General features: G+C 35.7%; 1 protein-coding gene across 4 annotated transcripts in view; it reads left to right on the top strand.

Annotated features, from left to right (window-relative positions):
* ZDHHC14 (zDHHC palmitoyltransferase 14) overlaps nucleotides 1-25300 on the top strand; it is a 108101-nt gene that overhangs the window by 62410 nt on the left and 20391 nt on the right. For all 4 annotated transcript variants that reach the window (XM_082047810.1, XM_082047812.1, XM_082047811.1 and 1 more), the window contains exons 3-4: nucleotides 8604-8762; nucleotides 21366-21503. In XM_082047810.1, the coding sequence (XP_081903936.1) occupies nucleotides 8604-8762; nucleotides 21366-21503 (297 nt within the window). The remainder of the gene's footprint in view (nucleotides 1-8603; nucleotides 8763-21365; nucleotides 21504-25300) is intronic.

Below are 25300 nucleotides of genomic sequence, written 5' to 3' on the forward strand. Positions count from 1 at the left end.
GTTCTCTGCACTATATGTCCTCCACAAAGCACTGGTGAAAATGTCTGAGAAGCAAAGTCATTGGTTTAGTCTCTAACACCACGTTATGGGGTAGAATTTGTTTGGTGTACACATGGGGCAGAAGTACTGGTTTAGTTGCCTCAGAAAGCAAATATAGTTTATATGCACCAAAATCACTCTGTGAATCCTGCCCATATAAGTGGGAATTATAGGAGAGTTCATGTCAAAATAGCAAAATGTTAAGAACAGTATGGATTAGTTTCCTCTTACTTCTTACCTTCTAAGAGACAGGAAGCACATCATGTGGCTGTATCTTCCTCTTAAAAGACCTGTTGGACAAAGAAATATTGTTAAGGTAAAACAAAAGTAATGACTTATGTTCACTATTTTAGGCCTTTATGAGCCTTTAGCAGAGGAAAGGTAACAAATTTGTTTTTCAATACATACATACTTCAGTGGTTGTTTGAATCAAATGGTTTCATTTTGATTAAAAAAATCTCTTCTGAAGGCCTCAGTTTCAGAAAACTGCTGTTGGAGGAGGGAGAATGGTTTTATTTTCTGGAAACATGTACATTATCTTTGGTATGAATTATTTTAAGAAGCAGAACTTTGAAATATAGTGATAAGTGCTCTGATCATCACTACAGTGAGATCATTTTCTTTCACCAGATTTGGAAGGTCCTGACCACAGCTGTTACCTTTTTATCTTAACACATAACACAGTGTATCTGTGTAATAAACAGCATTATGGGTATTTCAAAGTGTTTGGATATGAATTTTGAAGTGGGATGCACACATTACCAGTGTGCTACATGCAGCAGCAAATTGTACTTTGTGTGTGCTTTGTGTAGGTAGGTTTGAGGCTTTGGAACGGTATGATCATGTAACATGGTTGTTGAACTTTGTGGGAAGAAAATATTTTCTTATGGGTGTGGGAAGGCTGAGATGTGTACTTCACCAAATTTTATAGACCTGGTATAGCTTTCCAAAAACAGTGGCATTCACGTGTCAGGAAGAAAACCCACATTGCTTTTATACGTTGTTTGGTCTAATTGTGCAGAGCCAGGATCCAGCTGTCACTGGCATGACAGGAAAAGGTTACATTGAACCAGGCAGGACTTTGCTTTGGGCAAGGACTATGCTGTACATAATATACAGGGAAGAAAACTGTTAGCTCCTAGATGACCCACATAGCTTCATTGCAGATGGATTAATTTAAATTCATATGAATTTCTTCTGTTTGCTTACATTCAGATATGGCACTCCGGATTATTTAAAAAGAAAGTCTTCAGTTAACCTGCCCTTATCTGCCATAAAGAAATTAAGTCAGAAATGGAGAAGCATTGTGAAACCATATTTTCACTGCACTCTAAAGAAAAATATTGAAAATTGATATGGAATCTGTTTATACTGAGGAACTGGAATTCTCTTCAAATACAGTCATTTCAGTCCTTGCTTGTATACTAGAAGTATTCCTAATAGCCACAGAATCCAGATATGTGGAAAACAGATGCCAAAGTTCCAATTTGTTTTGTTGCAAAAGCTAACAGATTTCTTAAGAAAACTGAATTTGGAGCTTATGTTTTAGCTTTTACCAGCGCTGTCACTGCAAACGTTTTTCAGAATCGAATACTGAGTATGTAATATGCTGCATATAAGTGTATAAGTTGCTATGATGGGTAATGAGATCATTTTTATAGATGGGGAAAAAAAGGATGGAGAGTGGGGGGAAAAAAGCATCTCAGAACTATTTGGGGAAATGTAGGAAAAGTTACAATTTCCCCCTCCTTTCTCTTTTTTGCTCCCACTTCTTCTCCAAAAATGTTATTCTTGCTGAAGGAATAATGTGTGGGAGGAAGATGAAATTCAGGCAGGTATATTCCTTAGTGTTGCCGAAAAGGAATGCACCTTTGTATCATAAAATTGTGTACTAATTTATAGATAAACAATTGTTCAAAATTTAGAGTTTTCCAGTTTTTCCAGAAAGAAAGCTTTTGAAATAGAGCTTCCCATGTAACTGTTTTATTACTGCTCTAATTACTGTGATAGCTCACGAGTATTCTGTGCTTTTTAAAAGGGAGTTTTTTCTCAGTTTTATTAATGCAATATTTAGGGAGCAGTGCACATTCTTTGCTTGTTTCACTGCTGGAGTTCCCAGTAAAATGTCTTTTGATTGGAAAGTAAAAGCAAATAAATATGTGTATATATATGTATATATATATATATATACATAAGATATTTGAAATCGTAGTAATATCTTTCTAATTGAATAACCTTCCATGAGACTTACTTGAAGAACTTGGATTTCTGTTAAACCTTTACACTTCTTAAGTCTGCTACCATGACCTCTCCCAGCTGTTTCACTCCAGCAACCCCAGCACTCCTATTTTTTTACCTTTTCTTGTGGTGAAGCACAAGTAGTCTTAATTTGCCTGGTGTCTGCTGTCCCAATGATAAATAACAGAATCTAAGCTATTTCCAAAGAGTAAAAGTGGACATTTATCATCTCATGTCTGATACTAGTTACTCAAGACAGTTAATAATGTTTTTAATAATAAGCTTTCTAAATAAAGCAAAACAAAAATGATACTTTTAAAAATTCAAATTAAGAAAAAAAAAGTACGTTTTAGTTAAATTTTGCCTTAAGAAATTTGGCATTTGAAGGTAGTTTAAAAATGAAAGCTGAACAATTTGTAGGTGAATGCTAAACTTGTTTTTAAATTATCACCTATTTCTACTGAACTACACACAAACCATCTTACTTATATGCATACAACCAACCCATTTGTGTTAGCTGACCTGCTCAGAAAACCAGCGTTGTGTGGGACACGGCTGCACCTAATCAGAAGAGCTTTGCATTAGGAAAAGCCTGGACCCCACCATAGGAGGACACTGTATGGGAGTTTGCACTCGTGAAGCATATTTAAACAGGACTAGGAGAACAGAAGACATTTGTGTCCAAGCCTGTTGACTCACCGTCTTTCTTTCACTTATTGTATTAACAGATTTCTTTAAACCCATTTTTTACTAATGATAGGATTTCAAAGTTGGTTAGAAGCCAAATTTGCAGGCAAACCATTTGGCTTCTTACTGATGCTCTGGTTTGTTTTATTTCTTTTTCTCTGTAATGAGACATGTATTGATGATTGAGAGAATAATTTATTCCTACTATAATGTGAGATCATTATAAGGAAAAGCTGAAGCATAACTGTATGTGAAGAAAAATGTATATGAGGGAAGTTATCTTAACTCTGGTCAAAGTAAGGATATACTTGTTGGTTCCCTTGCTGAGAACAGTTTGAGTGAAAACAAATGGTTGTCAGTTTAGAAGAGAAAGACAGGTATGGTGTTTTGAATTGTGCTGCTGGTAGCTGATAGTTGAGCTATAGAAAAAGCATAGTCCTAGTTGCTTAAAATGTTTGAAAATTAATGAACTAAGATCTTCCTAAATAGTGGGAGGCTTTCGTACCTGCATTTGAGAAAGGAACAGAGAGGAGGGTAAGATACTACTGAAAAGAATAGTAGTATCCATCTAGGTACTGTCCTGTGTTCCTCATCATCTCTGTAGGTACTTCTCCACTTGTGTGTCTCTTTCTTTTAATTTCTTGAGTCCATTAGGCAGGAAATGAAATTAAAATCCATTAATGAAGCTGCTACTGAAATTTACCTGCTGATGATCTACCAGTAATCATGATGGTGCAGTTGAGAAAAGATTTTCAGAACAGAAACTTGTATAACCTATTATTTTATTTTTATGTAAAACAGAAGGGCTTACTAAGATAAATTTACCTTTTTAGTAATTACATATAAAGATGATGATGGTCTGCTAAATGAGACTGCGAGTTGTTGAAGAGTAGATATTAGGATTTAGTTATAATATTTTGCTATGGCAGATATTTTTCACCACTATATCCAGCAACTTGGTGAAATCTTTAGTGTTTTGTAAATAATGTTTTAAATATGCGTTTATTAAAGGATTTCCCCCAATTTAACCACAGCAAATTAATTCCTCAGTTTTTAAATCCAATACCCATATGAGCAATATTTAGTTGTAGCTATGGTTTTGAAATGGATGTGATATAATAGTCACTTCAGAGTTTTTATGATGTGCAGTTTAATTCTTTATTCTTATAAAGTGAAGAATGCAGTTAGCAGCTGCTGATTTCAGTCTAAGCCAGGTTCCCAATATTGTTTGTCCTTGAGATTACTGTCTGGAAACAAGAAAGTTTTGCTTGATTAAGTTATTTCTGGAAAAAAAAATGTAGTTTTTTCATCTTGTAGCTCACTATTGTTAATCATGTAGCTTAGATTTAAGTGGTTAAATACAGAGGAAGACATTTCTTAAAGATCTGCATTTTTGCAGGGTGCTTTTTTTGTTTTGCTCTTCAGATCTTATAGGTCATACATAAATCTTTTTTCCATTGCATTGTATGTTTTTCTTAGCAGAAACCATTGCAACCACTTCAGGTAACTAGCTTTTCTAATGTTAATGTTTGAAGATTGGAATTGTGTCCCTTTAAGGTTGATGGCAAACCTTACATGATATTATTGTTAAGTTGTGGAGAGACTATGTGGAGAGACTTTCTAGAGACTTTTTGTCCTAGAATCTTAGGAAAATGGTCCCAAAAAGCAAATGCTTGATTGAGTGGGAGAATCCCCATGATACGTATACAAAATTCCAGCCTATGTGTCCTATCTAAACAGCACCTCTCATCTGCTTTCGGTGTAATAATTTGAAAGATCTAAGTGAATGTTGTCACATTAGGAGGTTGCTAGACTGTGCTGTATCTCCATTAAAGACTTGGAGTGACTTTCTTGAAGCAGTTCAGGTACCTTGGTCCTGCAAGGACATGGATTGTGTGTGTGGGGGTTTTGTAATAGAGTAGTAAAAATGTTGGAGCCCCATCTAGTGCATGAACATTTAACACTGTTAGAGAAGTTGTAAAATGTGTCAGAGCAGAGAGGATGGAAGGCAATCCCATTGGTGGGAAAATTTTACCCTTTTTATAAAATAACTTGCATTACTACATCAGGAATTAATTGGAAGAGAAAAATGTAAAAAGTAGTGATCAAACACAGGTTTATTTGGGGAAGGTGATTACATAAAGGTTAATCTTATTGTGCCTCAAAGGGATCACATATTAAAAGATGTAACTGTGTTAGAACCCCAGTAAGAACAGTGCAATTGAAGGATAATTACAGTCTGAAAAATCACAGTGGGACCAGGACATGTTTAGCACACTTAGATTAGATAAATCTGGTTAAATTCAAGCATGTGTGATCTTGCCCTGTTGCTTGTTTCCAAAAAAAAAAAAATTGTTGATAAACAGAAAGGCTGGGACTTTCATGTTTGATTATGCAATATAGGATTGTGGGTAAAATCCTGACTCCATGGTAAGTCAGCAAGACTGTTTTCATTTATTTCATTTGCAACAGCTTTCGCCCTTGAATTTTGAGATTAATTTTCTTTAGAGAACTAGGATTTGATGGCCCTGTGAACTTGAACTTCCTTGCAAAGGTTTGGAAGGAAATCCTCTTAGAAAACCAGCATTGTAAGTATAATGGGCTGGCCAGTTTTCTCCCTTCTCGACCAGAGAAGTTGCCTTTGAGATTCTGCCAGAGCCCTTTTTAAAATAAAATAAATACAGTGCACTTTTTCAACTTCTTTAAAGGGTTAGGAAATACATACCGGTTTCAGTCGATGTGCATTTTTTATGCATAAATGTTTCATTAGAAAAAAGAGCATTTTTCTTCTAAACAATTCACCTTGACTAGTTTAAATCATTCACTTTCAATTATTATGTACATATTCAGTAATAATAAGATTTTATAATGGAAGAAAATGTGAAATGTTAGTATCATTTTAGGAAATGCAATGCATCAGCATTTCTAGCAGTATAGAAGGCTACAGCTGTATAAAAATTCAGGCTTCATTAGTATATTTGACACTTATACACCTAAATATGAGTATGAGTGTCAAATGGAAATCATTATTTTATTTATGAACATGTTATGTATGCATGTGTTAAATGCTTTATCGGATAAAAGTTAATAAGGGCTAGTGACATACATTTTTCTTCACAGATTAAGTCTATCTTGAGCAGACTGTGGTCAGAAATGGACATAACACTATTTTATAAAGCCCATGGATTTATAGAAGAACTAAGAATATTACAAGCCTCATGGTGATGATGTCACCAGAAGTACACTGTATTAAAATATCTTTATCTTTTTTAGTGGTAGTAACTAAAATCAGCTATAGGGTATTTTTAATAAGAAAAACTTTGGTTTTCTCCCTTAAAAAGTATTGTCTTATGCAGATCTGTACTAGTACTGCATGTTATTTCATCATTTCATGCACCCTATGATAATCTGTTCTACAGAAAATAAGTTTTCAGTGTAAATATGAAGGCTTTTTTAATGTAATCTCTGAATTACAAGAAATTCCTCCCTGTTTTCTGGATTTAGGAATCATCCATGCCTCTAAAGCTTTAAACAGTATAAGCACCATTGTGCTCCACCCTCAAAAGAACATCTTTTCAGCTTAGTTCTAAGTTAGAAAGCAATAATAAAAAATTACTTAAACTGATGTGTCATGAGGACATATACACTGTTATGCAAGCAAATAGAAAAATGGCTTTTACTATAACCTGAATAAATTACATTATTTCAATTGACCTCATCAGATTCTTGTGTCTGCTTAGAGTGCTTTGAAATCACAACCATTTAATTAAGAGTTCCTTTTAAACAACCTATCTGTTAAAAACAACAAAAAAAGGGAACTTAAGATGATGTCCATATTGCTCATTAAACAACTTTTATTGTCTAGTTATACTTCAGCATGTAAACACACTAGCAGCTTGTAATGCAACAATTGTTTAATCAAAAATATTGTGTCAAGCAGTATTGGCCTTCAGGTCAAAATCAGTATATTGATTGTTATGGGAGCCAGGCAGTAATCTGTGCTTCCACGTGTGGATCATGGGACCTGGCCCAGCATCGCAGGGTCTGGTTTAGATCCAGCACAAGCAGACATCCGTACCTCATCAGGGTCTATTAGCCGGTGTCTAAGCTGCTGTTTCTTCAGGATTCAATGCTTAATTCTCATAAGGGACGCTTAGGATCTTCATACCCTGATGCCATTGTTCTGAGCTATTGCTGCCCTTGTTCCGCCATCTTCTCCAAGAAAGTGTTCTGAAGTCCAGCTATTTCAGTGGTCACGTTTGTGGTGGTGTCCCACAAATACTTTTATTGGTGCATATTTATGGAGTGGGTGAGCACGTTGCAGCTGGGAACTTGTTTAGCTAGATTTGCTACCAAATCTGGCATATTGTATAATTATATTCTTGCTAGCACAGCTATGCTGTTGCTAATTTGAATACCTTGCTAGGCAGGAGGCTTTCTACTTGCCCCCGTGGAAAACGTGTAGTTTGTAGGCTGTGTAAATATGGCTTCAGACCTGGCAGACCTGGCAATTGAGTGATATTTCTAACAATTTGAGCTCAAGTACAGTCATGGATCTTTTTGTAACCTGTCATACAGCCCCATGCTTGTCCAACATGAGAACGTGGGGGACAACTTGAAACATGGCTGTACAGGTGACTGTGACTTTGAAATGTGGTTTCATTCATATATTGGGAAATAATTTATTTTACTTTCTTCTTGTTTTGGCTGTTCTGCCTGTGCAGGAGTAATAGTGTAGGGTTTTTTTCACTTCTGTAGTTTGATTTGTGATTACACAAGAGCAGATAAACTAAGAAAAATGTGCCACTTTTACAAGTTCAACTTTGAGAGTATAGCTCAGCTTGGACGCTTTTAAAGGACAAAATTGAACTTCAGTGATTTAGCCTAATTGGTCCTTTAGTTGCTGGAAAAATGAATGCTGATGTCCTAAAATAAAACAAAACCAAGCAAACAAAACCCCAAACCTCACCACTTGTACCAAATGCGGTAGTTGGAAACTATTTTCATTCAACAAACAAACTTCAATATGTGCAAAAGTAGCACTGGGAGTTAGATTTTCAAACTCTGAAGCAGCAAGAGCTGTGAGATACTATTCTGAATGAGCTCCATCGTATCACAGCATTTAAGAGATCTCAAAGTGATGATTTATCTTATTTCTATCATATGCCAACCGCTAATGACAGAGCTGCTGTTGCTTAAGTAAATGAGAAGATTCTATATTAGGTTTAGAATTTCTACAGCACCTGTTATTACAGGAATTCTAACAAATTCAGGAAAATCCTAAAGATAACTTGTCCAAGTTTTACCATCTTGCACCAATAGTCATAGTTGTCTTTAATGTGTTCTCTATGAACTGTTAGAGGGTATGAGAGTGTAAGAGTTTTGGGATCAAGGTAGCTGTCAGCATTTGAGAATTTGGTTTGGGTGATTTAATTCAAATCGATTGGCTATGGATGCTATTTGTAATTCACTTTCTTTTTGCTACATATTATTTTAGGAGAATGAGAAGGGGAAAAAGTTGTTTATTTTAAGTGTGCTAACAAAAATTTGAAACTTGCCATAGGTGGCCATCAAGGACAGTTCTGTGCATACATCATAGCTCATGTGGAAAATTTAATCCCTTGTATTTCCATGTTTAGATATTGCCAATGGCTCCAGTTCAGGAGGATACCGCCCCCCTCCCAGAACAAAAGAAGTGATCATCAATGGACAGACAGTGAAACTAAAATACTGTTTTACTTGCAAGATTTTCCGCCCACCTCGTGCCTCACATTGCAGCCTTTGTGATAACTGCGTAGGTGAGTAAAAAAAGATACGGCATTTGTTCAGTTTAGTAGCTTATATATTGTTATACTTCTGATAGAAGAGAGAAAAGAATCAGAGTTAGTGACAAGATTACTCATGAGGTCACTTGCTGTGTTCATCCTTCTTTCCCACCAGCTCTGTTAAATGTTGAGAATTTTAGAGGAGGCCGAAGAGGAGGTTTGGCTTAACAGATAGTTGTTGCTAATCTAAGAAGGAAAAATATCTTCTGATGCATACATCTTTCCCAACCTGCTCCGCAAGATGAAGAAGGTACCCAATTTAAATAGGGGTGCGTAATATGTCCGATGAGCTTCCCAGTGCAGACACACAAACTTTCCTGGAGCTTCGGATTTGTTTCCTTCACCAAACCACATTGAGGGCAAGGAGCTGCTTCTCCAGGTTGTTACAGACTGACTGTGAGGCACAGTTCCAATGGTTAGGGCTTGCACTGTGACCAGAATATACACTGCAGGTGATTCTTAGCTTTGAACAATTTTAAGACTATAAATTTTAAAGTCAGCATCCATAAGAAATTACTGGGCAAGCACAGTATTTTGAGAGTAAGTAGATGTTGTCAGGACCTAAGGATATTTTGTAACTATAGGACTTCTTTTTTTTTTTCTTTGAACATGTCATCTTTTTTTCCTGACTGTTTTCTCTGGAGGGCAAAGAAGGTGTTTAATATATGCCTGGATTTAAAAGCCAACCAAAAATAAAAAATAAAACAAAACACACCAATCAAATCTGAGTAGTTTCTAGTTAATTAGATCGCATTTAGAGTTTAGTGCAGCTGATTAGCACACTGTTGAGCCTGGATCTTACACATTCAAGAAAATAACGTAGAAAGATCTATCCAGCTGAGAAATGTAATTGCAGCATTCAGCAGTGATATTTTTAGACATATAGCAGTTACTGGAAGAATAACAGTTTCATGTTTAGATGATACTCCTTTAGGGAGTACACTTAGATAAGAGTGCAAAGATTAGCCTTTCGGCCTTATACAATTGATTGGTAACTGTAGATGGTTCCTTCAGTAAATAAGTTTTTCTGATGTGTTAGAATTTCCTAAGCGTTGTAAAAGCTGCTGAGCTTGGCAAGTAGTGATATTTATGAATTGAGCTTGACGCATTTTCAGAAAAATATGTCAAATGTGTAATCTGGACATCAGTGTTGTGATATTATTGCTCAGCAAACCTGATAATGTGAAAATACAGTTGTTGACCAGTACAGTAAATAAAAGGTAAAGTCTGTTGTCTTTACTGAGAGTGCATAAATAAGAGCACCTCCCACACATACATCTTGAATATTATTTTTAAATAATATTTCAGGATTTTTTAATAAACTGGTACAAAGGTTTTTTTCTACAGGTAATCTGTAATCTGACTGTGTTCTTTTCATACTAAATTTGGAAAACCTACTCTGTGAGACATACAATTAGTGATGGCAGGGAAAACAATTTAAACAATCTTTGTCATCTAATTATGTCTGTGATGAAGCAACATATGTGAATTATTATGAGTATATATCAGAAAAGTCTGTGAGGAAATGACAGACAGAAGTGGTGATTGTATCCAAGAAGGTTAGTCTTTTCCACTCATAAAATACATAGAATCATTGTAATTTCCTCTTGCACTTTTTAAAATTTGAAGTTATTTATTTTAAAATAATTGCATCCATTTATTGGAATTAATTTGCTGTGGTTTTCCTCCTCAGCATTTATAATGGCAATTACAATAAACTGTGACTTTTTCTGGGCACATTGTGTAGTACTTTTGTTTCCTGATTAGCTACAGGTATTTGTCATGTAAATATTCAAAAGTATTGAATGCAAAAACTGAAACCTACAAATACCTGCAACTAATTTTCTGTAAGAACTAGGTGTTAAGAAAATTGAATTGCTCATGAACTTGTGGAAAACTAACAGTCTGAGATTTCACACCTTATCAGAATGTGTTATGCAGTTTACCACTGCTCTTAAGTTAGGATTGTCTATATGATGATGCTTTTATTTAATTTTAGTTTGAGAATAAATCTTATAATAGCAATGAGTGTGCCACTATCATTTGCTAGTTCCTTACTGATGTAACTAAACCAGTGCAAAAATACTCCTACTTCACCTGCATATGGATACATAAGTAACTTACAGTTGCAACTCACTACTGATATGGTTATGTGTTCCTTTTTACCACGTAGTTCCTGAAGCTTTTGCTGTGTAAACTAACTACAGAGACTGTGTGCTACAGGAATGCAGTCTGTCTTTGAACCAGCACTCACTGCTCAGAAAAAAAAAACAAACAGTATAATACTTTTAGCTAGAGGTGTTTTATGACACTGGGAAAATTAATGCACTGTGAGGGAGAGGTTCTTTCATTCTGTATTTTCTATTGATGCTTTTTATTCGGTAAGGAATCCTTAGCATTTTAAATATGTGAGTACATATTAAAAAATTAGTAATTGTTATTTGAATTATTTCTAACTTTCTAGTTGTCTAGTAAGCATATCTGTTACTTAATCTTGTTTTTATTTTCATTTCACCACTATTTTTTTAAAATAAATTGCTATGTAGTATATGTAGAGAAAAATGTTAAAAAATAGCTTAAAAAAACCCAAAACACTAACTAATTTGAGTTCTACCAATAGCAATTCTACAAACTCCTTTAGCTTTCCAATATTTTCACAGTAGTAGCCAGAAAAAATCTGCATTTTCATGCAAATGTTGTTTGTTGCATTTATTTAATCCCTTGAAAAATTCGGTTGAATAAGTGTCCCCGGAGGCAGATACCTTGGGTGTGTTCTTGACTTGTTTCCTCAACTGCCTTTGATAAGGGGAGTTGGTAGTTAGCCCCTCAAGGGTTTGCTGTGTACTGTTATGTTGCTTAAAAACTATACATGAATTTAAAATAATGTACGCATAAACACAAGACATAAAGACTTGAAAAAAGAAAAGAATAACTGCAGCAGACACAAATTCTGAGCTCAAGCTAGCTATTGCTGGGTTTTGGCAAGAGGTTTAGATTGCACTGTGTGATTCTAGTGAGAAGCCAGTGCTTAGGCTTGCTTCTGAAATGACCAAATGACATTTTAAAATTTAATTTTTGGTCATTTCAACATCAACTGTGTAACTTTTTTTGTTTGGTTTTAATAAATAGTTTTTGTCTTGTTTAATCTGATTTCTGTAATAAAAGCTGAACAAGAAGCAGCCAACTATTTCCAAACAATATATGTAAATATGGTACCAAGTGACTAATGAGAAACACTGATGATTAGCAAGCAGTAAATCACCTTAGTCCAATAATCTAAACGTCTAAAGCCTTCTTTGCATTGGCAGGCCACAGTTTTGCTTACCAAGCGAAGTAACTAATTTAGATTAAGTCAAAAATCCAGTATGGAGGAAGAAGAGATCCACCATTTATATTAATCCAAGAGAATATGGCCTTTTTATTTGTTTCAAAATCTGTACATCGTACATTTGTGTGTGACTGATGGATGACGATATATTCTCTCCTCCAGTTCCACTGTATTTCTTTCAACGTGATTTTAATTTTTTTTACAGAAGATTCAAAGCTCAGATTTTTGAAACTGATGCCACAACTTAACTTTGAAAGGTTTAGTATGATTTTTGAGAGATTGCCCATGCACGTGGCACACTGAGTTAGACCCAAGCTTTGGTTTGTGCAGTAGCCCCTTTCCCACCATGGCCAGAGTGGGTCCCTAGGGAAGAATGGGAAAGAGGGCGAGTGCGCGGGGATGCTTCCTGCTGAATATTCTCACGCTCTTGGAAATTTTCAGCATGGCCCTTCTTCAGCCCTGGGAAGTTACCTTCTTTTTTTTCAATAGCCCTTGATGGATGCTAGTTGGACTTCTTGGTACCTAATATAAAACTTTTGAGATGGGGAACCAGGATGCCAGTGGCTGAAGGCACATGTACCGTACTGGCATTTTCTGTCAATGTTTGTTTTGTGTAGGAGACAGGATTCCTCTCACTTTTAACTCTGATTGATTTTTTTTTTTTTTTTTTTTTTTTAATGTAGACTCTAAACATGAGGACAAGTGTCAAGATTTTGACAGAAATTTTGACAGAAAATATGCTGTATTAGAAGCCAATAGACACCTCCTTTCTGGTTAAATGGTTGCTTCTGTAAAGCACTTCTGCCAGGCAATTGTTGGCATTGTCTTTTGATCTTGACTGGACTACTTTATTATTTTGAAAATACAATGTGTTGTGTACCTGGCAGTGTGCCAAACAGCAGAATTTGGAGAAAATAATTTATTTTAAAAGTAGCTTCCCAAATTAGGCAACAGTGTTGTGAATTTTTTTTGTTAAAGTGGGGAATTAATTATTAAAACACGTGACATACAACAAGTACAATGTAAGACAAGGAGTGAGAATTACAAGTGTCTTCTGGGAGAAGCTCTTCTGTAGAGTCACTCCAGATACCAGCATCTTCCAGCCTGGAGAACACAAATTACTTGAAAAACAGGCTGAGAGGTGGCATAGTAACTGTTTGGTTTTAGTAACACTGACACTCTCTGAGAGTTATTTTCCCAGGACTTTGTGGTCCTTTATAATCAGTGTGTATTTACTTTATGTCAGGACTTTGCTTTACTTGAATTTAATTCCATTCTGTAGCATCTCCCTTCATTACCTTATTGCCTCCCTTTTTGCTGTTGATTCCTTTTCATGACCTTTGCCTATTTCTTTCCTTACATTTCCTGCAGTGGAATATAATTTTCACTTCATTTCAGGGCCTGATTTTGAACCTGTTACACCTCAGCTTCATGTCTCTTGAGTGACTCTTTAGCTGAACAGTTAAACTACAAAGTTAGCTGCTATGTCCTTTTTTTTTCTTGTGTTTTTTTTCCCAGTTTTTACATGTGAGAAATGGCATTGGCTCTTTTTGTTGGTGCTACCTTTTTGGGGCACCCAAAGAAACTGTCAAGCAGAATACACACCAGCACTTACAGATATGCTATTTGTTTATGATTGTGCCATCTATATACTAGGTGTAGTTTAGAAATTCAGGAAGTATAGCATGTGGGTCAAAGAGGTTTTAAAGTCTAAGCCAAAGCACTGGGATATATGGCAGAAAATGTCTTTAAAAAATATAATTGTATTATAAGTTACTTCAGAGAGAGGTTGCAGCTTATGTATTGCTCTGCATATAAAAAAAAGCAGAGATGATCAGAGTACCTGTTAGGGTAGTTCTATTCCTCAGATGTCAGAGTAAAAACTGAAGAGATGAATTACCAGGGAAAAATTAAAAAAAAAAAAAAATAATAAAAAAAAATATATATATATATATAAAGTAGAAACCTAAGAAAATAAACTAATATTTACATTAGGGGCAATAACAATTTTAAAGATAGTCAAGGAATTCAAAGGCAGATACAAGGCAGCAACAGTGTGTAAAAACAAAATAAAAACAACCAAAAAACCCAAGCTTTTATGTAGAAAATGGAGGAGTAAAGCCATGAACTTTGTGGGTGCTGATACCTGGTAGGGACACCACATTTCCCCTAGGGATGAGTTGGATTTTTCAACTCTCTTCCTCCATTGTTTGGAATGTCTGGTGGTTTTTTGCTTCCCAGCATGTGAAAGTGCTGAATTGACAAGAACAGATATTGTAGGAGAGAGAGATTTTTAAGCAGCAAGGTCCTTTGCTTGTACACTCTTTGTGCCTATCAAAGAACAGTCGTTCTAAACTGCTGCTGCTGCCTTTGCAAATGTCACCATTACCATGCATACAGTCAAAGGGATTTGTTGTTAACTCGTCAACATTTATAATTGGAGGTAGCAGAGAAGTGAGGTATGTGACAATATAGCTTAATTACTGTGAGCTATCCTAGGGCAATGTCTGAATGTTTTCTAATAAATCAGTTGCTATTTTTATTAACAAAATTAAGCATGTTTCTTTTCTTTTTGTGAATAATATTAGTCTGCCACTATTGAAGATACAACTGATTTTCTTAAATAAAACAAAAACAAAAACACAAAACACCCGAATAGCTTAGCTGCCTGGAACAGTATTTAGACAATCATGAGTGAAATATTTATTTGTTGAGTAGCCCTTGTGTTATTGTTTTTATTGACTCTTTGTTGTAAATATCCATGCACTGGTTTAATTTATTTCATTAGTGGAGGCCCATCTTTCCCCATATTACTTTGCTTTTTCAGTTTGCATCACCTGTAGAGATTAGCATAGTGTCCAGAATGTAGTCTGGAGTAAACATTTGGTGAGTGTCTCCGGAATATAAACTTGAGGCTGGAAGGCTGGTTCTGTGCCATTTGGTTTTGCTGGGGTGTTTTGATTTGGAATCAGGGTACAAAAGAAGTGAAGCTTGGCAATTTAAAGGATCCATTGTGCATTGTCCATAACAGATGTTCTAAAATAACATCAGCATGCATATAAATGTAACTTGAAATCAGTCTTTTGTTGTTCACCATTTTTTTCATATAAATTTCTACTCTGATATCATACCACAAGAGCAACAGCAAAGGCATTGTCAGGGAAATGACTGTCACATGGGTGAGTGTTACGTAAGTTAAACTGATCCATATATTTGATTGCTGTTGTCAATTTATGGCAAGTCCCATCAATGCTTTTCAAAATATGGTTAAATAAACAATTTTCTTAGGAGTGATGACTTAAGTCAGTGGAACTGAACATCTGAGCTAAGGACAGTTTTTATGAATATGCTATGAATATCAGATACAAGATTTTTGTTAATTATATTATCAATCATTCTGAACAGACAGTAAAGGATTTAATGTCATGGTTATATTGGCTTTTGTGCATGCGTACATGAGACTACTGGGATTGAACTGCTATATCTTAGAAGAAACTAAATGCTTTTTGTAATAAAAAGTATTCCTTACATGGACTTTCAAAAACCTTATTTGTTTTCCTAAATATTTCAAGAGCAACCAAATTCTGAAAGTACCATTTGTCATAAAAAAATATCAAGTCAAGAAGCCTGAATAGATGTGATCATATCATGACATCATAGTCCTACAAAAAGCTGTAATTGTCATCATTACAAATATGTGCAGATGTGTCCTTATCTCTGCATAATTGTCCAGTTGTGCATCCAGGACAATGGGCCTTGTAGTCCTATGTTGTACTGCTACTATCAAAACTAATTTTGAGTAATGCTGGCCCAGTCGGTTGACTTGTAATGTGACTTTTTGATTGGCACAAGATTTGAATAGCGAACTGTTGACTCTTCCCAGTCCTGGGATACATGGTAAAATAAAGATGGTAATATTTGGTGAATGCTTTAAGTTTGTGTCTTTGCCCTGCAACACTTTGCAAGAATTGGAGAGAAGAATTAGCAAGTGAATTCCAATTTGTGCTCTTTGGAATCTGCTAGAATGTGACCTAGATATTTCTGAGACCTGCCTTCACATTAAGCTTTAGAAAATGTACGTTGGCATGCAGTGACTCAGTCAAGCAAAGGAAAAAGGATACAGTTCATAAATAATAATAGAGATCACAAAGCGAACAGATGAGAAAATCTGGAAACTGAAGGGCCAAGCTGTCCTACCAATGTTCCATGTTAAAATGCTTTTTTGTTCCTTGTAAGTTATAAAGCTTTCGTTAAATGTTTTGAAAGAGGAAGGAAAGCATTGAGGTCATTTTGTATGCTGTTTCCTGGAGTGTAGTGATTGAAAAATGGAAGCCGGACATTTAGGATTTAAAGAGTCTACATGCTGTGCTGTTGAAAAGTAGAGGTTTGACTGGTTGGTCCTGAGCAGCAAGGAGCATGCTTCAATGTGGCTTCTGAAGGAAACGTTCTCCATCTGTAAGACCATTGCTAATTAAAAAGGCAAATGTTCCCTGTTTTGTTTTGATCTGAGATATCCAGCAATTAATGTTTCTTAAAAAAGTTTTGAAATGTAGATTTTTCAGGAAAGGTAAAAAAAAAAAAAAAAAAAAAAAAGAAAAATGACGTTAACTTGTATTTTCTTCTGTCATCCAGTCAGCATATATTATTAGGTGAGTGTTAATGAGACCACTGAGTCATGCTGATAACTTGCTGCTTCCAGGAAGACAGTATCTGAATTTCATCCTCTTTTTTTTTTCTCCCACTTGTGTGATTCTCTCCTTTGTGCCTGTTCACACAGCCCTTAGTAACACACAGCCATTGGCATGTCAGTTTTTCTCACTAAGCAACGAATGAAATAATTCCATTTTTTCATTCCCAGCAGTTCAGGGAACTGACCTGATCCATCAGCAGCTTAGATAATGACAGGAGGAAGCGGGAGGAAGGGGCAGGAAAGGCCGCGCATGACCAGCTCTCTCACTGCTCCTGAGCTTTTAGATTGGCTCAGGTTGTCTTGCGAAACCTCACCCTTTGGATTTGGTTATGGGAGTGCTAGTTATTCTCAGAAGTTATTATCCAAATCCAAAGTTGCTGATCTCTTGGGAAAGACTAGTAAAATAAAGTCACTGTTGCAGGTTTACTCACAGCTCTTGAGGTTTCTTACCTCCGTGAAAATTAAGGTTTTCATAACATGAAATACACTTTTCTAAAATTTCTTCTGTTAAAGATGTGGGAGTCTCTCATTTTACAATTTATTGTTAAATTATACTTTTTAATGGTAACAACAGTGGATAGAAAGTTTTATCCACATTTTCCTGAGTAGCACTGTAGCAATGGTTTGGTTTTCTGTGGTCTTCACAGCAGCATTTTCAGTCTCCATTTACCCATCTCCTCTTTGCATTGGTACTTCACCTTATAAAACATTCACACATTTTCTCAGTCTTGTTTGTTTGCTCCACCTTTTGTTCTCAGACCCTGGAAAAAATAGTCAAAACTGGATTTCTCCTGCTTCTGAAAGGTTGTTTCATCCCTTCTCTGGCTGTGTGTTCTCACTGCTTCACTTAGGCTGGCTTTGCTGTTTGTCTGATAGTGTGATGGAGCTGGTCTGGGGAGTTCAGCAACAGAAAATTAACCATAGTTTTAAATTCATCTGTCTTTTCAAACAGCTCCCCACAGGGTAAAATGAACACCAGGCTTGGCCTAAGGATGGAGGGCTGTAAACACACAGGCAAGAGATTGTCACAGGACTGCAAAGAGGGGAGAAGCGGGAACTGGTTTAGCAGTAGTTCTCAATTAGGCAGATATGGCTGCAATCTCATACCTTCCTGCTTTTGCTTAAAATTGAGTGCGGGCAGATGGTCTGTCACAACTTTCCTATCCATGGGGTGCTTTCATAGCCCTTTCATAGCCCAACTTTTCAGCCCTTGCAGCTTTCTTCCTCCCTCATTAGGAGTTCCAATACACGTTTTATTAACAAGAGCTTGTATTAGTAAAGTTTTGATTCTATTCATTTGCCTCAAATGTTAACCTTGACACAAATGTGCGATCGAATACAGCAGCATGCTAACTCTATAATTTTAAACCGTAACTGCAGTCATCACCTCTAAACAGTCTATTATTCATAACAATCAGTTGTATGTATATGTGCTCTGCGTTTTAAGCTTACGAGGTCTAGAATTCCCAGTTTTTCTCAGCATCCATAGTTTTTCGTTTCTCAGTGAAGGCAGATCTTAATTTTGCTGCTGACATTGTCCAAGACACATAGAGATGTCAGGCAGAGCTTCCTTTTCCAAATCGTTGGTTGTTCAGTTTGCAGGCATCTGGAATACCAGAGGTGAACCTTGAAATTTGTGTTATTTCCTCACTAATACTTATTAAGCCATGTCTTTTTAAAAGGAAGAAGAAACAGCTCTAGATTTAAGAACAGTTTATATTTCTTAACAGCATTAGAAGTTTGTGCTTAGTATGTGTGTGTTCATTTTGTCTGGGTTGGCTGTTTTCTCTTGCATTAAAAGCAGAGCAGTTCACAAGCTGTAAGGCTTTTATCTTTTTTTACATATTTGTGTTCTGCTGAGTAGAATAATCCCTTGCTTTTTAAGATACTGTTTTGTGGCATATACCATAAATGTCACATCCCTTTATATTTTGACTGAGTAAAATGAGGCCCAGTTTATTCATTTGTAACACTTAGGTAAACCCTTTAATACTTATCCTTTTTCATTAGAGTTGATTCATATTTAACACTGTAGCAGTGTTTTTCAAATCTAGCCTTTTCTGTCTGTTTCTGCTTTGCAGGCATCTTAGGTAGTTACCTTCACAATGATTGGTAAGGTAGTTTTAGAAAGCAGAGCCTTTCAGCTTACCAACAGAGTTTGAAGACAGACATTGGAGAGGAGTGACAAGTAGGCTGAAAATATCAAGTTGGTCTTCAGTAAGGAATATATATGTGTGTATATCACAGAATCACAGAATCGACTGGGTTGGAAAAGACCTCAGAGATCATCGAGTCCAACCCTTGGTCCAACTCTAGTCTGTTTACTAGATCATGGCACTAAGTGCCATGTCCAATCTGAGTTTAAAAACCTCCAGGGACGGCGAGTCCACCACCTCCCTGGGCAGGCCATTCCAATGCCTGACCACTCTCTCTGTAAAGAATTTCTTTCTAATATCCAGCCTAAATTTCCCCTGGCAGAGTTTAAGCCCATGCCCCCTTGTCCTATTGCTAACTGCACATATATATGTGTATGTGTGTTTATAGGTAGGGATGTGTGTGGTTTTGTTTGCATTTATCTGAATCAATCAAATAGATGTCTGCATATGTCTAAATATTGTTTCTTGGCTAGAAACTGAGCTTTATGTCAGTATAATTTGTTGTGTCAGCATAGAAGAGAATTAATGTGTATATGTGGAATTCATCTTCCAAAGACATGTCATAATTTTTTTTTTCGGAGTCAGTAGGGTAAAAAAGTACCCTAGGATCATGCTCTTTTAAAGGTATTTTTCTTTGTGTTATTTGCTTGTGTGTTGTATTAGGTACCCATTAAATGAAGTGAAGTGTTTTTCAGAATGTAAGGACTCATTTATAAGTACAAATGTTAAAATAAGCGCTGTTCAAATGCAATGTCAGCTTATTTGGGGCATACAGCTGTATTGCACTGAATGAAGGTAATACTGCCTACCCTTTTAGATACCAGAGTGTTTAGTTCTTGGTGTTTTTAGCAGTACTCATTAAATCAAAGTATTTCTGAAGCCTTATCCTAACAAAGTTCAGCAACTTCACCTTGAATAGCCCCATTGGAATTTGAAACAGATTTATGGCAGAAACATGTGATCTGAGCAGCTGTCACGCAAAACCATTTTAAAAAGCCCTGAAAGTCTGGTGAACTCAGAAATCTGTTGTGTATGTTGTTTCGACCTTTTTTTTTTTTTTTTTTTAGATGAAGATAATACTAAATAAATCCTTCAAGGAAAACATCTACTGTAGGTCTTTAACATAAAGCCATAGCTAAAATAAACTGGTGTGCTTGGACAGATGTGCTTTTTCAACATAGGGCATAAGGACTTCAACTTTATAGCTCGCCTTTCATGTGGAATTACAAATAGTCTGATATCGTGCGTCAGTGGAGGCATAAAAGTCACAGAAAACAAAACAGGATTTGGACAAGGATCAGAGAGTAAGAGAGTCAGCATGAGAGCATGTGTCTTACGTTACGATCTTGGATTTGATTAAAAAAAATGTTAAATTTTGTCATTTTGTCAGCATAATCTCTCTAAAGGAAAGTTAGGAAATGCTGGTTTGTTGTCTGACAATCACTCTGTTTCTGTTGCCCGGAGTACTGAGATGCGGAGGGGGTTCCAGGCTGCCTGGGGAGAAGCAGAGAGAACTGTTCCCTCTGCTGCTTCCCAGTGCTGGGGCATTTTCCCTGTGTTGGGGACACTTGTGTCTGACCCACCCTGGCCTGTTTCTGTCTCACAAACGAGCTCATTTCTCAGGGAAATAATGGAAAAGGTTTGGTTTAGGAAAAAGAAGAGGGAGCATATAGTGCAAAGGGTAACAGAGCATTCAGATGACATCCACCTATTTTTATACCATATGGTTTTCAGAAAATTTCTGCAAGATTGCATAGATTATTAAAAAAAAAAATCTTAATTTTAACATTTGAAAAATTATATATGTGAATGATTTTGCAATTTTTAATGGGTTTATATGGCAGTGTCTACTCTAAGTAGAAAAATAGATGGTCTGGAATGGAGAATATTTTGAGTGAAGTAATAAATGGAAGTGGGAGGGCGTAAATATTTCATATACCATGATGCATGAGATGATAGTAGACATAAGTCGGAGGTGTGATCATGACAGATACAAATAAAACAACATCAAAAACTACAGTTTTGAGTAGAAGAGTCACTGGAAGAAAAAACCCTTATTCTGAAAAAAATAGAATACAATTGAGTTGGTACTGCTCTATGTGACTGTATAAATACATGCTTATTAGTCTGATTACGCAATTTATCACAATGGTGCTCTTAGTTCAACAGGAGCCAACCTCAGCTGTGCTTTGATTTCTTTAAAAGTTTCAAGGTTTCATTAAAATAATTCTTTTCTTTTTTCTTTTCTATTTTTTCCTTTCTAAATAAGAATTTCTCTGCGGCTAATTTGCAAATGCCAGTTAAATCACGAGTTTTAATATGGAATTCAGAGAGCTTTTTTTCAAATAAACAGCATTTTATTAATTGTTTTCCATTTTTTTTTCTTCTGCCTCTCATTTCAGAACGGTTTGATCACCACTGTCCCTGGGTAGGCAACTGTGTGGGGAAAAGAAACTACAGATTTTTTTATATGTTTATTTTATCTCTGTCCTTTCTGACAGTCTTTATATTTGCATTCGTTATCACCCACGTCATCCTTCGTAAGTATGCTGGTGAAATCAGATTACGTATGTAGCCATTTGCTTAAGTTTTTTATTTTTAAGTTAATCTTTTGATCATTCAGGGTTTATTTATTTGTTTATTTGCCTTTTCTCTGAAGCTTCACAAGCTCTAGTGAGTCCCATTCTAGTCTCTAGTAGACCCTGCTCATGTTAGTCATTGATCTAGTGCTGGCTTTATCTTAACGCAGTGTTACTTTTCTTATTTTTTTTGTCCTTTTATGGATGATTTATTGGAAAAGCAGCACACATTCTGTATGTTTAAGAATACAGATAGTATCCTTTTCCCAAAGGACTCCTGTGTGCTTATTTTAACTGTAAGCATGGCTCACTTGCCATCCAAATGGGTAAATTACTAGGAGATGCAATAGAGCTATTTTTACACTTTCTGTTGTTTGCTGTTTAGTTTTACATCTTTCTCAACCCTATTTTTAACACAAGTTACTTTCATTTGCATACACTTTCTGTGAATGACCAATTCATAATAGAGTGAAACAGATAAGCTATGTGAAGATGAATATTCAGGAGTTTGATTTTTATTTGTTCTCTGAATTGGGTTTGAGGAGGGTATTATCAAGACTCTTTTGGGTACTGTCTTTTTTTTCCGCACACTGGACAAATTTTGTTAGATCCTATATGATGATGATGTTCCAATTTATGGTGATAGGTTATATGTCTTTAAAGACCTTTTGCATGTTGTGGGATTTTTTTTTTAACCCATTATCACTAGGAAGCTTAAGAGTGTTCTATCTTTTCTCTAATTATATAGGATATTATCTTGAACAGTATTTCTTTTGTAATATTGAAAATGTGATCTTTTTATTTCTTTGTATTCCGTGTTACAATGAAAACCTGATAGAAGTAATAATTTCTGTTTATTACACATTTATAAAGCTAGATTGATAATGGCGATAGTTAGAGACTGTTTTATTGAAAAATATGCCACTTTGTGCTCAGTTTCCTAAATTGCTTACACTGTGCAGGGAAAATCTGTATTTTAAAAAGCAGAATTCCTGCTCTTATTTGTGCTTCACAAAAGAATGATAAGAGCACTCAGCAGCTCTCCTGTAGCTCAGAAATCTATCACATGGGCAACAACTAGAGGCACTTAATTTTGAAGGAGTCTGGATCATCAGGTTGTTCTCTCTGCCAGATGCAGCATTCGTAATACCAGTTGAAAGAGCAGTGAAAAGATGCACATGTTGTTTGAAAAGGGGAAAGTAATTATTGGAAAGAGAACACTTTCCATTAGTACTTAAATCCTTGACATTTATTTGGGCATACATGAGTATATACATACACACCTCTTACAATTAAGAAGGAAGCATGTTTGGTTTTTTTTCTGTCATCTTACTTTGCTAGAATTCAGTAGTTAAAAACATTACTAGTCTGACAACGTAAGGCTACTTTTGAAGCTAGCTTACCTTTATTTCACAAGTACTACAGTGCACTTTTTTCTTTAGTTTTCAGCATATAAATTACAAATATTATGCATATATTTCATGTTTTGTATGTCAAGTAGATTTATCCAGAGGATTTTGACTTTACAGTGTCCATACCTAATTCTAAGTATGAACTAGACAAAGATCGGATAAATGAATTGTGACTCTATGTGGTTGAGAAGCACTTTGGCATTGTATAGGTGTTACAAATACTGCATAGTAAATGTTAAATGATGAATTATCTAAGTATATCAGCTGTAAAATATTCTTGCTATGAAGGTTTGTTTGTCTTGGGTGAGACAGGAAAAATCTCCTTAGTTCTAAAGATTGGTCCTCAAAGGCAATGGGAGCAGGTATGAATTGTGATTAGTTCCTTGATGTTTGAGCTTCAAGCCCAACTTCAAATTTATCTACCATAATCTTGACTGTGTCCAAAAGAGTTATTTACGAATAAGGTTTTTAATCATATCCATCACCCTACTCTTTTTGTGCCTACCATGCTTCTAGAAGTCCTTATATCTACTTTTCTTATATTTACCACTCAGCCATTTTTGTTCTGTTTTGCAGCCCTGCAGTTCTTCAGCTGATGCTAAGCAGTAAGCAGGATTCTCAGTCACTTAGTATGAACCTTTGCACTTGGCATAGATTGCTTTGTGTTGGTGTGTCTAAATAAAGTCTCAGTTTTTCAATCTGCAACTATGATTTTCCTGGAGTGTTTCCTGGCAAAATTCTTGATTCTAGAGGAAGTCTTGCTGATTTAGTCAGATTCTGTTCTTAGCTTACCCAAATAAGATCCTACAAGGATTACCGTTATTCTAGATACCCTGTGTTAGACTGATAGTTGTCTGACAATATTCTTTTAGGAAGGGACTAAGAGATATTTATAGCAACTTGTAGGCATTGACATTCAAAAAATTTTATAAAATCCTTTATGGTTCATGCTAATTGAGAAGTTCCTTCTCTGACCTTGTTGATTACATGGGGAACCTGTTTTATTTGTTTTTTCAAATCTATTTAGACACATTTTTTAATATATCTTGCAAGCTGGTGTTTTTATAATTTTTGGTGGGCCTAATTGGTGAAAAGATATGAGATGCATCTTAACTTCTTGTCTTTTTGTAGTCTGAGGCATTCATTGGAAATTTGCCCTTTTCAGGATTAAGAATATGTGCACATAATATTATTGAAGATGATAAAATTAATTTGTAAATAAGATACTTTTGAGGAATTGCCTTGCAATTGATTTTCTTCAGTTTCCTGAAGCTCAACACATTTTCAGTACTAGTGTTTGTGTTGAGATTCACAACGTTACTCAGCACTTTTTGAGGCATCAGTATTTCAACTGTTTGTTGCAGTGAGGAACCTTCCCCTTCTGATATTTTGGGAACTGCTTGGAAGAGTATGACCAGCAGTAGGGAATAGAGATCACACCTACCTGCTCTCATTGCCCTTAAGGATCCTAAAAATAGTAAGAAGGTAGGGGAAGTTCCATTAGTCTTGTGCCTGGAGGCTAAAAACCAGTTATGAGAGTCTGAAAAGGCTCAGAAATAAAAGGTAAGTAAATTTAAGTTTTTGGCAAACTGTAAAATTGATGAGGCAGATCTAGGGATACATATGTGTATACAAACACGTATACCTTTTTATTTTTTGTTTTCAATACAAGATTCATTTCTCTTCATACAAATCTTCAGAAGAATTCAGTTAAGGGGAATTTTTTTTGTTGTGGGATGCATTTAAATAATTTAAATTATACAGTAAAATGCAAACAGTGTGCCTATAGCTATGTGATATTGAGTCCGTTTCTACAAAATAATTAATTTGTTGCAATCAGCAAATTGTCAAATTACCCTTTTTGATTAATATCTCATGGTTGTGGAACTCCAGTGGATGCTTCTGCATCTCGAATTCATTGAATCATGTTGCTCTTGAGCTCATTTCAGGTAGTAGATATTCCCTCATTTGTCCAGATGTGACAAGGACCTATTAGAAAAGCCTTCTGTACAGGTGCAGTAGGAGCAGGATTAGAGCCTAGAGAACTTTGACTGCTTCCAGAACAAAGGAGAATCTGAGATGAGCTGAGAATCTGGGTTTATAGAATAAGTTTTCCAAATCAAAAAGTAGCTTTGAAAAATAGTATTTCAAAATAAAAAAGTAGCTTATAATTTTGGTTTTGTATGACGTCTGAAAAGAACAAGAATAATCAGAAATCTTGTTCATGGGAAAGTATGCGTGTATCAGCTTGGTATGAGTGGGAAAATATCCTGCAGATGTTAGACCTGATAACTTACCCAAGGTTTTTTTCTGATGTTGCTGCTGAGCAACATATTCTCAGATTCA

Source organism: Streptopelia decaocto (assembly GCF_964273445.1).
Source record: "Streptopelia decaocto genome assembly, chromosome: 3".
NCBI classification, from domain to species: Eukaryota; Metazoa; Chordata; class Aves; order Columbiformes; family Columbidae; genus Streptopelia; species Streptopelia decaocto.